This window comes from Daktulosphaira vitifoliae, unplaced genomic scaffold (assembly GCF_025091365.1).
Source record: "Daktulosphaira vitifoliae isolate Bord-2020 unplaced genomic scaffold, ASM2509136v1 Scaffold_4, whole genome shotgun sequence".
Classification (NCBI taxonomy): domain Eukaryota; kingdom Metazoa; phylum Arthropoda; class Insecta; order Hemiptera; family Phylloxeridae; genus Daktulosphaira; species Daktulosphaira vitifoliae.
The window spans coordinates 16,413,005-16,426,544 of record NW_026099575.1 but is presented as its reverse complement, the minus strand read 5'-3'; the positions used below and the strand labels follow the sequence as shown (position 1 = coordinate 16,426,544).

The 13,540-nt window shown below is 23.9% G+C and overlaps 4 protein-coding genes across 5 annotated transcripts; 3 read left to right on the top strand and 1 right to left on the bottom strand.

Annotated features, from left to right (window-relative positions):
- Positions 1 to 159: 159 nt before the first annotated feature.
- On the top strand, positions 160 to 1,903 carry LOC126905280 (uncharacterized). The gene is made up of 2 exons (XM_050684823.1): positions 160 to 524; positions 1,710 to 1,903. Exons 1-2 carry the CDS (start codon positions 160 to 162, stop codon positions 1,828 to 1,830), a joined length of 486 nt encoding a protein of 161 aa, XP_050540780.1. The 3' UTR covers positions 1,831 to 1,903.
- A 506-nt stretch (positions 1,904 to 2,409) lies between these two features.
- On the top strand, positions 2,410 to 3,016 carry LOC126905282 (uncharacterized). The gene is made up of 3 exons (XM_050684825.1): positions 2,410 to 2,618; positions 2,686 to 2,839; positions 2,905 to 3,016. Exons 1-3 carry the CDS (start codon positions 2,441 to 2,443, stop codon positions 3,014 to 3,016), a joined length of 444 nt encoding a protein of 147 aa, XP_050540782.1. The 5' UTR covers positions 2,410 to 2,440.
- On the bottom strand, positions 2,649 to 12,076 carry LOC126905272 (integrator complex subunit 10). Its single transcript, XM_050684807.1, has 13 exons — positions 11,673 to 12,076; positions 11,477 to 11,544; positions 11,076 to 11,209; positions 10,899 to 11,014; positions 10,743 to 10,824; positions 6,279 to 6,403; positions 5,788 to 5,900; positions 4,434 to 4,585; positions 4,128 to 4,340; positions 3,890 to 4,065; positions 3,654 to 3,827; positions 3,318 to 3,571; positions 2,649 to 3,237 (listed from the first exon to the last, which is right to left on the bottom strand). The coding sequence occupies exons 1-13, from the start codon at positions 11,811 to 11,813 to the stop codon at positions 3,057 to 3,059; spliced, it is 1,929 nt and encodes a 642-aa protein (XP_050540764.1). The 5' UTR covers positions 11,814 to 12,076; the 3' UTR covers positions 2,649 to 3,056.
- An 83-nt stretch (positions 12,077 to 12,159) lies between these two features.
- LOC126905283 (coiled-coil-helix-coiled-coil-helix domain-containing protein 7) lies at positions 12,160 to 13,528 on the top strand. 2 transcript variants are annotated; one of them, XM_050684827.1, is made up of 3 exons: positions 12,160 to 12,325; positions 13,134 to 13,232; positions 13,340 to 13,528. In XM_050684827.1, the coding sequence occupies exons 1-3, from the start codon at positions 12,281 to 12,283 to the stop codon at positions 13,439 to 13,441; spliced, it is 246 nt and encodes an 81-aa protein (XP_050540784.1). In that variant the 5' UTR covers positions 12,160 to 12,280; the 3' UTR covers positions 13,442 to 13,528. The 2 variants fall into 2 exon arrangements, with proteins under 2 accessions (XP_050540784.1, XP_050540783.1); XM_050684826.1 differs by having other exon boundaries at positions 12,162 to 12,346.
- Positions 13,529 to 13,540: the final 12 nt, after the last annotated feature.

Here is a 13,540-nt window from a genome sequence, read left to right as displayed (position 1 = left end):
TGTCAATTTATTTATAATATTATAAAGCTTTTGTTTTATAATACATTTTGTTAAACATAATTGTCAAACTCATGTTCTACCTCCTTCCAGTTAAAATATGAGTTAATATAAAATAGTGTATAAAATGATAGTAGTTAGTATTCATTTTAAAGTTGAGCAATGATGAGGGCCACTATACTGTATACTTTTTTAGTTTCTGCTAAATTTGTTTTAGCTGATGATATCCAGTGGATTCCAAATTATTATCAGTCATCTATTAATAATAATTATAAAATATTAACAATGTTTCGTGGATCATGCACAGTTTCATTAAATATTTTCAAAGGCCAACATTTTCACGTAAAAATTCCATTTTATAACAGAACAATCCCAGCTGGCGTTTGTGCAATATTATTGAATAGTATGGAAAATTATAACATAGCTATAGCTTTAGAACATGGGTTAGCAGACACAGAAAATTACCTATTTAATCAAAATATAAGACTTTATACAATTAATCATGGAAATGTTACTCTAATACAAAAGTAAGTTATTCAGTTACATTAAAAATGTACAAAACTGCATTTATTAAATTTAAAAAACGATAGCATAGTGGGGTCGGGACAAGTATAAATGATATTTGACAGTATCATAAGAAGCGCTTCGATGCAATTCTGTAAATGGTGTTCAATTTTAAGAAATTGACGGATTATTCCAAAAGCAAAATTAATCCTATTTTTTTGTTTAACTTTGACTGCCAATAATTGCACATAGAAGATAGGTCGTGGGGACAATTTTTTTTTTTTTATAGACGCAACAAGTTTTAATTTAATATATATTTAAAAGATGCTACATTACCAGAATATTTTCAAAAGTTAAGTTGAAAAAGTTCTACTTTTTATACGTATTTTCAAGTTTAAAACACCCCCTGTATTAAGGTAAATTGATAGATTTAAAAAAAGTATGTCGGATGAAAGAGGTATATATAAAGTATTTAGAAACAAAAAATTTGTGTTGATCTATACATTTTTCAAAAAGTTATAGCAATTTAAAATTGAAAATATAAAATCGAAAATTTTAACACAAAAATAGCATGTTTTAATTACGGTAGCCATTTGCACATGGAAGATAAGTCATAGGCACATTTTTTTTCTTTTGAATCTATAGTACATAACATAAGCTTTAATTTTACATATACTTAAAAGTCGCAGAATTACCGAAACATTTTCTAAAGTTGACTAAGTTGAATTTGTAAAAAAGTTGCTCTTTTGTCTCCTCCCTCTGGGTAGGTAATGTATCATTTCTTATTAAAAAAAATTTATTATGGTACATTCATTTTTCATAAAGTTATGGCAGTTTTAAGAGAAAAAAATGTCAAAATTAACCGATTTTAATAATTGTAATTTTTGGGGGATTTTCTCAAATTACAGGGAACGAGGGAATTTTTTTCAATTTTTAAGGGTAATGTTTTCAATTACATACGATTTGTCATATTTTGACGTATGGTTGAAAGAAATCGGTTCAGTGAGAGCTGAGAAAAAGTGGTGACAGACAAAAAAATTCAAATCATAGTAAAATTAATCCTTCTCAGCTTCGCATCGAAGCTAAAAAGTAATTAATTTAATATTTTGCAACAAAAAATCTAATAAAAATTAGAATATTTATACTTAAGATAATTTTTTTAAAAAGTTATGTAAAACTTATTGGCATTTTAACTGTTTTTTTTTTAGTGATTGCAATTTTTTGAATGATTTTTCTCCTTTAATGAAAATAACTAACTCAAGCATAGCATTACTTCTCATAAAAGCAGATCAAAGTATAGAATTTTCTTTTAGTGTTTTTCCTTACTAGAAATAAGTTTATAGATTATATACAAATTTCAACATAATTAAATAACTTATAAATTAAAATATATTAAATGTGATTGAAATTTGTTTTAATAAATCCTTTTATAAAAAAAACCTATTTTTTATCTTTATTATGCCTACTTGTGTTATATCATTAGATTAAGATAATTCAGAATTATGTATTAAATAAATTTGTTTCTTTTTCTATTTATTTATATATCAATAATAATATATCAAATATTCTAAACATTAAACATAGATTTATAATGAGGATTAACTGTAGAAATCAAATGAATAATTTATATAAAATGAAACTATATTTTATATTATTGTAGTAACTATAAAAATAAATTAAGTATTGAATTTTAAATAGTAAAATAATATATTACAAAAAAATACTTTTTGATAAGTAGGTTTTGTAAAAATTAGTGATAGTAAAAAGTACATTAATAACTTTATTTGGGTCATCATACCTACATTTTATTTTATACAATGAAGATAACTTGGATAAATTAAAAATATAGGGGCTAGAGAAAGTTGTCTACTTTTTGTATTGTAACTATATCAAGTAATGAGTTTTAAATTTTGTTACTAATAATCATTAGATCAACAAAATGTTTATTTCTATAAATATAATTATAACATTTTGTGTATTTTATTGCAATACTTTACAATTAAATTATGAATCAACAGTAAACTATATTCAATTAACACCTTGTCAATCTTCATTTAAAATAGGAATTGGCAAGTACAATTTTGATTATGATGCATTAATCACAGAAAACTACTATAGTAAGTAATTTCCTAATAAATAAAAAATAATGTTATGTATAAAAGTGAGAATTTATTTTCTAAATAGGAGAATGTACATTTTTAATAGAAAGTCCAGCTAAGTCACAAATGCATATGAATGCTACAATATCAATTCCAAATTTGGATTCTTCAAATTTTTGTACATATTCAGTAAAAATGTTTGATGTTCAGAGCATTTCATCTCCAACTCTTCTTGGAGAGTAAGAAAATATCTTATACTTTATAATTATCATTAAATTAATTATTTTGGCATATTTTTTAATAGATATTGTGAGTCAACAAATATAACAGATCTTACTACTTATTCAAATATTATATACATTCTAATTAAAATCTCATCCAAGGGCTTATTTCAATTAGACATAGATACTGCATAAATTTTATCTAATAAAAATGTTTTACTAGAAAATTTATTATTTAATAAACAAGAGATCTCTCTATCAATGAAGCAGTTTTCATTAAACTTTCTTTTTCCATTTTTAAAAATAGCATTATAGTTTCTTCTATGGGTTCAGAACATTTTAAAACTTGCTTTTTTATTGCTAACCTAAATTCTTCTTTAACTCCTTTACCAGACCCTCTTGTTGATATTCTTGGACTATTAAATTAATAATTTTATTATATATTTATTTTATTAAATGAAAAATAACACATGATTAAGTAAAATATTTTACCAACCTTAAAGAAGAAGCAACACAAGGGAAAATATTCAAAACACATTTGTCATTCTCTATAAACATAGCCATGAATTGTTCTATTATATCAATGTTAGTAATATAAATGGAGAATTGAGGATATGTAAAAACTGTAAGTTCTGATATGTGACGATACATCTCAATAGCAATTTCCTCACCTGCGGGCCAAACCATTTGGCATAATACTAAAAGGTGACCGATGAGATCACAAGCAGTTGGTAAATTTATCAAATGATGCTTAAAATATAAATAAAATAAAAATTGTAATAATTATATATACTGTTTTAATTTTTATACCCAAAAGAAAATAATTACTTACAAAAAGTATTTGGATCAATATTTTTGTACAATATTGTAGTATTGGTAATTTTGCTATTTGTATATAATACATTTCTCTCTCTGGAGGTGGATTTGTTACTTCAGAAGAAACAATGCCATGTAAATTTAATTCTTCTAATTCTTCAACTACTTCAAATATATTTTCAGTGCATTTCTAAAATATTCATAGCAAATTTTTAATACTTGTCACATAAATTAAAATATAAACTTACTAACCTTAAATTCTTGAACACAGTAATATAAGCTTACTAAAGACAATGACTTTCTAATACTTTTTTCAGCTGGTAAAGATTTTAAAAGGTTTTTATACTTTCCTTGGTAAAATTCGATATCACTTAAAAATTGGCCTATATATGTATCTACTTTAATTTGAGCACTGAGTTTCCAATAATCTATAAGTATAGTATAGATTAGAAAATGTAGTTAAGAAAAACAAAATATTAGAATTAAATACCAGTGCACATTGGCTCTTTATTTGTTAGTAATTCCCAATAATTAAATGCCATTTTGAAGTTATCCAAAACTTCTGAAGATTCACTTGTGATACCAATAAGTGATTCATTCAATTTTGTAGCTACAGATAAAACAGTTTGTTTTAAAGGAGGTTTAATAATATGTCCTTTTGGATCTTTTACAGCCTTCACTAACAAATACTCAATTTCATTTTCTATATAAATAAAAATTTATTAACAAGTATTTTGTGTAATATATTTAATCAAAACTATAATAATTTTTTAATTTGTAAATTTTGCTATTTTACCTGATTTAAGAGATCTGTTATAGTCAAAGACATGCTTTACAAAGAGAATCATACCACAAAATACTAACTGTTTACTTAATTCACTATTATTTGAAGCAATAACAAATTTTTTTGCAAAACTGGACACTTTTTTCCACGCTTTTCTTCTGTCACTAATAAACAAGTGTTATATTATAAGCCTGTTTACATAGTTCAATCAGGAGCACATTGTACCTAGGTACATAGGTACAAATGTTTGTTTCACAAGATATGCGAGTCTATGTAAGTTTCTCACTCTTTTTACCACAAACATAACATTTCAGGAAGGATATTATATAGAGTGGAACAGATTTAACTGATAACTGATTAACTTTTGATACAATAATTATTACATTATATTATTTTTTAAATAATTTATACATTCTTAGACTATGTTATTTTGAATTACCCCTATGATCAGGTTCATAACTAATTAAATTCAAACTAATAACATTTGTATGAAAAGTCAACCTTTTCAACATAACTTTTAAAAATATTCAAACAAAGCCCAAAACATGTGTTAAATTATTGCTTATATTACATACCATAAGTTAAAATAAAAAAAAATCCATATTATTTGTTTTCATGTGTAAATAACAACCGAAGTTAAACAATTAATGTTATTTTTGTGTAAAAAATCACTCTTTTTTGTACTGTTATAATTTTTAACTTCAATTCTTTTTTTTAATTACTTATCATTGAATTTTATATCTCTGGTAAAACAGTATAGTTATATAGGAAAGGGTAGTAAGTATTTCTCTCTCCATTTTACAAAAATAAATAAGATTTAGTGGTTAGGGAGAACTTTACAGTTGTTAATGTCTATCCAATAAATATATTAGAAGAAATAAGGCCGCCAAAGGGAGGTAGAGATTTGATAACAATTTTAGGATGATTAATCATTAAGTTACAAGTTTCAATACATGGGTATGTAGTGCGGGTGGATACATCTCATACTGTAAATTTTTAATAAATACACCACCTATGTTATATACCCCTTCAATGTTTTTTTTTTTTTTTTTTTGTAACTTAATAAGTATTTGTGTAAAAATAGCTATTGATTCAACAAAATTTAATATTTAGAAAAAGCTAAAATGTTGAAAAAATTTAAAATGAAAATAATATATTTTTTTATTTTAATAAAAATTATTATTTTTAACATAGTCTAAGAATGCATAAATCTACTTTAAAAAAATTAATAATAAAATATTAATTGTATCAAAAGTTATGTCTTCAGTTAGATCTGTTTCAACTTATTTATAAATAAATATCAATAATAAAATAGTAATTAAAACTAAAAGATTAATTTTTAATCATTAAATAAACTCCAAAATACCTTTGACTAAGAACAGATCTAAGTTCCCAAGAAAGTTTTTTTCCAATACGTTCACAAGCTGTAAACAAATCTTCCCAAGGAGTTTTAATACAATTTTCTGTGTCTGGTAGATTCTATTGACACCCATAAGTTTAAAAAAAATTAATTTTAATTTTAAAATTGTTTTATCAATCATATGGTAGGATAGTTATAGCCTGAATGTAAAATCCGAGGAAAGTGCTAAAATTATTTTTTTTAGATAAACATCAAAAATACCTCACTTAGGTAAGTAGCCCACATTTTAGCAATAAACAGGATTTTTTATTTTATTTTTAAAACAGCCCAGATTTTTCAAAACTTAATGGACTGTTCATGAAGTTTTGTAGCCTTTCAAATATTATTAATGAATATTTAAGTACATAAAACAATTAAATTTAACAACAAAAGAATTAGTAAAATTATGTATATAAATAATAAAGTAATATTAGATATTTATAAAACCTAAAAATTACCGGAATTAGAGTATGCCCTCCCATAGCATAAGTAATATAAAATTCAGTAGTTTTAGTTAAAATTTTATACAAATTTTTTTGATTTAATGCATTAGTTGATACTAGTAGTGGACCAAGATCGCAAACTGAAAAAATATAAAATAAAACTAATATTATTTTTAGATTTTAAATACAATAATTATCCAGTAGCAATTCAAGTAACAACAAAAATTTTATTTATATAATTATTAATTAAATAAATAAACCTTTCAATGTTAAAATAGTTTACATATTATGCAATAACTAATTTATTCAATAACAATGTGATTTAAAAATGCTGTGAAATATAATGTGATTATGATGAGAATCATATCTTTGACAATAACAGACTGATTGATGACTGTCTGACTTTAATCTTTATTATATTAACACCCAAAGGCGTAAAGCATTTGAGTAAATGTATTTGAATAAAAGTATTCAAATACTTTCATTGGTATTGAATAGTATTTTTAAATACATTTAATAAAAAGTATCTGAGTAGTATTTTAAATACAATTATTTAGTATTTAATACTGTTTAATATTCAGTACTATTAATATACTTTTTTTTTTTAAATTTGCTAACCGTAACACAGCAAGCAAATTAAACTCAGTCAAAATGAAAATTGAGAATAATTCTCTGTTATTTTATATGTTACATTATAGTATAACATAATTATTGTGCTTATCTAAATGCTATTATGTATACATCTATTTTTAATACATCAGTTGAACCTACAATAGCCTATTGCAGGTTCAAATGATTTACTCTATTGTCAATAAGACATACTTTACAGGTTTTTACACGTGTACTAATATTTATTTTTTTCACTGATTAGTCTCCAATAATTAATTTTATTTACCTCTAACAAAAAATATCGAAAATAATAAATGAGTTCTCTTAATTTAAGAGTACTCAATATTTGACTCAAATTACCCTCTTGGTAATTATTTAGGTGGAACCTTTTGCTCTTAGTTAAAATAAAAACATTATTATTATTTTTTAATTGTATTCTTAGTATTTGAAATACTTTTGTAAAGTAATTGAGTATTACTCAAATACTTTTGTATGAAAAGTATTCAAATAGTATTTTAAATACATTTTTTTTTAAATATTTGAATATTATTTAAAATACTTTTTAAAAGTATTTTTTACAACTATGTTAACACCTATGCTTGATGTCCTAGGATATTTTGTATTTTACTTATTGGGGAATTTTAGGAAAGCATAACATAACTACTAAATTACTATCTCATCTAGGTGAAATCCTAATCATAATAATGATAATATCACAACTACATTAATATAATATTTAATTATATAAAATATAAACTTCTTTCAAAAAGTGTTATTGTGAGCTTATTGCTTACTCTTAATGACGCCATAAGATTAATCCATGCTCCTTTTAAATGTTTTTTCTGAATATTGTCCTCCTGTTTATGTCTCTCCTATTCTTACTCCAATCTTTCCTTTATAATCCCCGTTTATTCTTTCTTACTATGTTCAAGTGTCTACTATAGAGGTACACTACACACTTATCACCCTCCATAATATTACATGTCTAGTATCTGATTGCAATTTTCTTTTAATACATTTATCTGTTCCTCTCACTTTTTTTCTATATTATATAAGCATATGACATTCTTTTCAATAAATCCCTATTGCTAGAAATTTTACCTCTATTTTGAATATTAGGCCTATTCCTCTTATTCTCAAGTGTGACTATCCTTCACATGTTTCAAATTATTGTCCTATTACCAGTTTTTTTTAGGATATATGTCTGCTTTGCAAATGTATACCCTTTAATATATTAATTACTTTTGTATATAGTACAAAAGTACATAATTATTACATTTTTAGGGTATATGTTAATTAAAAAATTAGGTTGAGAGCATATACTTTCCAAAACACTACTGCTTAATACTATTCTCCATAATATTTCAAAGTTATTTAAGACCGTTATCCAAAATACAATTTGTCCTTCCCTAAATCATACTCATACCTTAACAGTAAAACTTAGATCAAAACAAACCACTCTATTTTAACTTGTTATCTTGTTATAAGTTCTTATATTTTTATTTATTCCACTTTCATAGCTAAGTAAATGTGATCTATATCTAATTAATAAGCTCTTTAGATCACCTTGGTGTATTGATGAATCTCTTATACCTGGTTGTTTTTAACTATTTGACCAATCTCAATTTATTTCAGCTCAGGGTGTCCTTTCTGAAACCAAAGAGCGTCTTTGGGAAGAAGAGAGAGAACAGAACGTTTAATCTCCTGTCTTTTTTGCCATGTTTGTTATTTTTTCTACTTTTATTCTTCAACACTCTAAGCTGTTCATCTTTGCTAATAATATAAAACTATATTTTTGTATTGATTCATTGTTATATTGGCTCATATTGATTTCTCCAAGCTGACTTTCATCATTTAATCGTTCATTAGTGTGGACGAGTCTCTTGGTTTTACCTATAATATCCAAAAATGATCCTCAACATTTTTTTACGCCAAAGGGCTCCTTTTTTTCTTTTTTATTCTATCCATAGTAATCTCTCTTAATCTTTACCTACACTTAATGTCCTCTAAAGATCATTGAGGAAATATGTTGCAAAACTTTAAAGATTCTATATTTTCTGTTTTTTTTTTGCCACCTAACATACTCATTTTCCATCTAAATCCTATACTCCCCAACTAATTACCACCAATGTTTTCCTACAATTCGATTAATGCAAATCACAAATGTCAAATCCACATATGTTAAGCCATAGATCAAATTACAATTCTTAGCCTTATTAATTAGTTTTATATTTTAAATTGTAATTATATAATTAGTTTGACTTTATATTATAAACATTCTTTCTCATTTAATACTATTGATAATGAAAACAATTTATAAATAATGTAATTTCAAGATTTTCATGGGCTTGTCCCATATGCTAAAATAAAATAAATAAATAAATAATAAATATTGTTTTTAATCAAAATATTATAAATTATAAATATTTAAGTCCAAAACAGTACCATTAAAATATTTAAATAGCTATTTAAGAGATGCACTAAAAAAATCCAACTATGCAAGAGTCACAAAGATATGAGAAATCCAATCACTTGTGATCAATAATCAAAATGAAATTTTTGTTTAACAATTTTTGCATTTTGAAACTAAATTAATACATTTTTATCATTAGTCTCTAATATAAAATTTATCTTTTTTTTTCTAAAAATTGCCATAACTAATTGAATAATGAATGAATCGAAATAATTCTTTTTTATATTGAAACCTTAGATATTTCCCTTTCATTTGATATAAATTTTTTAATAATCCAACCCTTTATCTACACACAGGGGGGATTCAAAATAAAAACTTTTTTACAAAAGTCAACTGAACTATTGAAAATGTTCATGAAATATTGTGTTCTTAAAACATATGTCAAATTAAAGCTTATGTTATGTACTATAAATTAAAAAGAAAAAAATTGTTAATGACTGCCGTAATTTAAACACATGCTATTTTTGTGTTCAACTTTTTTTTATTTATTTTAAAATACTTATACAAGGGTTTGTCATAGTAATGAGTTCATCAATTTTTAAAAAATTTACATGTATCTAACTTAGATTAAATATAAATTTAAACTTGTTTTGATTATTTTACCTCCTTAAAGTTAAGAAAAGAAACTATGAATTTTTTAACTAGCTTAAATAATTCTTTTTATAAAAACTATTCATCACGATCATAGTGGTTGCATTATTAACTATACAGTCTTATAAGTTCGGGATACTAAGTCCTTACACCGCTAGCCAAAATAACTTTTTTTGCATTTTTTTCTTAATTTTTTTTTTTTTGAGATGGAAAACAAAATCCAACAAAAAACATTTTTTACATGTTTACTATAAAAATAATAATTACTATATAATTTTTTATACATTTTCCGAAAAAATTACAATACTAAATTATTAAATATCAATTTCATACTAATTTAATTTTATAATAAATATTAATTCATATATTATACTTTTAATCAAAAAACTACTAATCAGGAATAATGAAGGAAATAGGAGTTAATTTTTCATTTGGAATAATCCACCAATTTATTAAAATTAAACAAGCTGTATTCACCTGCATTACATACCCCCCTCTATATATTTAAATGCTTATAATTCAATAAGTGTTTATCCTTAAATTATTATCAACTCATCAAAAATTTTTATAATAAAAGAACTAAAGAGCTACTTTCAAATTATGAAAAAAAATTTTAAAGACAAATAATAAAAAATATACTTTTGAATCAGTCTAAAAATGCATAAATTGATTGAAAAACTGCAGCAAAATGATTATTTAATCAAAATAAGGTTTTTATAAAATATTTGAATAAGATATCTTCATAACTTACCTTTTATTTTATAAACATATTACTTTAAATAAGGTATTTTTTAATATTTCATTACCTAAGATCTTTCTATAACAATTAATGACACTCGGACATTGATTATGTTTTTCAGCTGTGATCATTGTGTCCATTAATTGAAGCTAAAATGATTACTAAAAATTATTGAAGTCTGTATAATTAAAAAAAAAATTGAATAATAAATATAAAATTTTACTGCTAATTCAGTAGAAGACTGAGGAAAACGATTTAAAAGTAGAAGAACTAAACGGCAATGTTCCATAGTATCTTCACTTCGTTCTGCACAAACTGACAGTAATTTCTGTTGAATAGCTATAAGCACATAATAAATATCAAATAAAACCTAATATTAGAAAACAGAAAATTAACTAACATAAAGGTAATGCAGAAAACATTTCACGAAAAAATGTTTGTTCTTCTGATAAACATGCAGTATCCATACATAACACTGGTGTAAAATTTTCAATTTCTTTCCATAATAAATGCTCATTTGGAAAATCTTCAAGTCTATATATAAAAATTTATATTGTAAAAAAATATTTCAAACCCAATGGGAGTATAGGGGACAATAACCAAAGGTACCAAATTTAAAGAAACATATCTTAAGTGTAATCAAACATTTTTTTTTTTAGTAAAATAAGTTCTTTTTATTAACTAAAATCTGGTTATCTGAAATTTTTTGAGGCATAAAAATAATTTTAATCTATGTATCATCTCAGGGTACTAAAATTTTAAATATTCCTCTGTACATATTTTGAAAAGAAATTAGCTTACAATGAACTAAAACACCTGGCTGCTCTTTGAACACAGTGTAGATTTTTTTCAATCACATAACATTCATACTAAAAAAGTATAACAAAATCTATTAAAAAGTGCAAAACTTCAAGCTCAAATTAAAATTACTTAATTAATCATTTTTTTAATACTAGTGGTTACTAACTCTAAAAATTTTGTGATTTTATTTACTTACATGAATGCTAAAATTTGTAGGAAACATGGATTTAGCAGTAAGGAGCCAAGACCGACATCTGTAACTGTCAGTTTCCAAAAAACTCTTGGCTTTGGTCATCATAAAGTCTTCATCGCACATAGATACATCCATTGCTTCCATTGTGATAATATTATTTATATTAAGATATTTTATACAAACATATAAATATATGATTATTTTATAAGTATTATTATATGGATTAATTTTTTTTTTATTAAACAAATATCATCATATATTATTGGTAGTTAGATATCGTGTAACGTTTAAATGTTTATATATATTAACCAATGTTTAAAAAAAAATTACAATAAAAAGAAATTAAGAACACCCGTACATAATTTTTAATTATTTGTCAGTATCTTTAACACTCTACTTCTTTAATAAGTATTTTCGTAGTAAGATTCTAATAAGTGTAAGCTTATTGATATCAGATTTGTAATCACAAGAAGTGTTATCACATATAATCTAAAACCTCTATATACTAATATATTTATTTAATTTTTATAATTTTATCATACAGTACATAAGAAAATGTATAAAAATTTAGAAGATTCATAAGAGTTGAAATCAATTAAAACATTTTTTAGATGTCTGGAGAACCCATGAACTCAGATTCGAATCCTTGTTTAGAAGTAAGCTTTCTTGATACAATTGTAGGTAAAGAAGTTTTAAATAATTTCGAAAATATTTATTATTTTAAAGATTAAAATAATTTTTTGTATTTAAAAAAATCTCTTCATGATAAATCTTGAGTAAAATTTTTTCATCATACAATTGATTAAGAAAATAAAAAACTATTCAGTTTTATTGGTAGGAGTTTTTTTTTGTGTAAAGGGATAAATATCTCAACAAACCTAGCTGTGTAAAAGGGCCTACTTTTAGAATCCCCCTTTTTATAAAAAAAAGAGTATGTCTATCAAAGTAATAACATCTACATTGTGGTCAAGTCTATTTTTTTTCTTTAATTTATAGTAGACTTACTTCACACATACTTTCATGAGCAACACAGCCCTTCTATTGAATCTGATATTAATTATTTCACTTGTCTAGATGAGGCATTAGCCATTGCAGACTTAGGCGCAATATCCAATAAATTTGGGAAAAAAATTTTTTTATTCCTTTCCAACACTTATGTAATATTCAAGTGTTGAGCCAATAACATAAAGGGCCTTTTTTCAGCATTCTAAGATACTAGAGCTTAAAAACTATACTATACTTAAAAATTTTTAATTCTATTGTAAATGGGATTCAAAAAACAAGGGTAACTTATTTCATGTAATGATACTCTTGCATAATTAGTATTTGGCCTGGCACACTGTAATGCACTCAAATTTCCCTAAACATTGCATTATTATATTTGTTTCTTTATTATAACTCTTCAAGTTACAATTGTAATTAACTGTTGCTTATACAAATGTTGTTTTTACTATGCTTCCATAGGAACAACGGATATCACTAAAATGCCTACAAAACAATTATGGTGACCATAAAAAATGTGAACCTCAAATTGAGAACTACAAAGATTGCAAAACATTTTGGGTAAAATTACATTAATTTAAAATTTTTAATATAATATAAACTAAATTATAGATTTTGTAATATTTTACAAGATAAGTGATAACTTAAATAAATTATTTTATTTCCAGTATAATATTTATAAAGAAAGAAAAAGGAATAATACTAAACCGTATTTACCTTCTAAAGAAGAAAGAATGAAAATGAAACAAGAATACATCAATCAACTTTAAATTTTAAAAACAATATTTCCATTGTTTAGTTTAACTAAATCAATTTTAATTATTTCAAATTTTGATTAAAATGATAAATGACTAACATTTTTTGGGGTT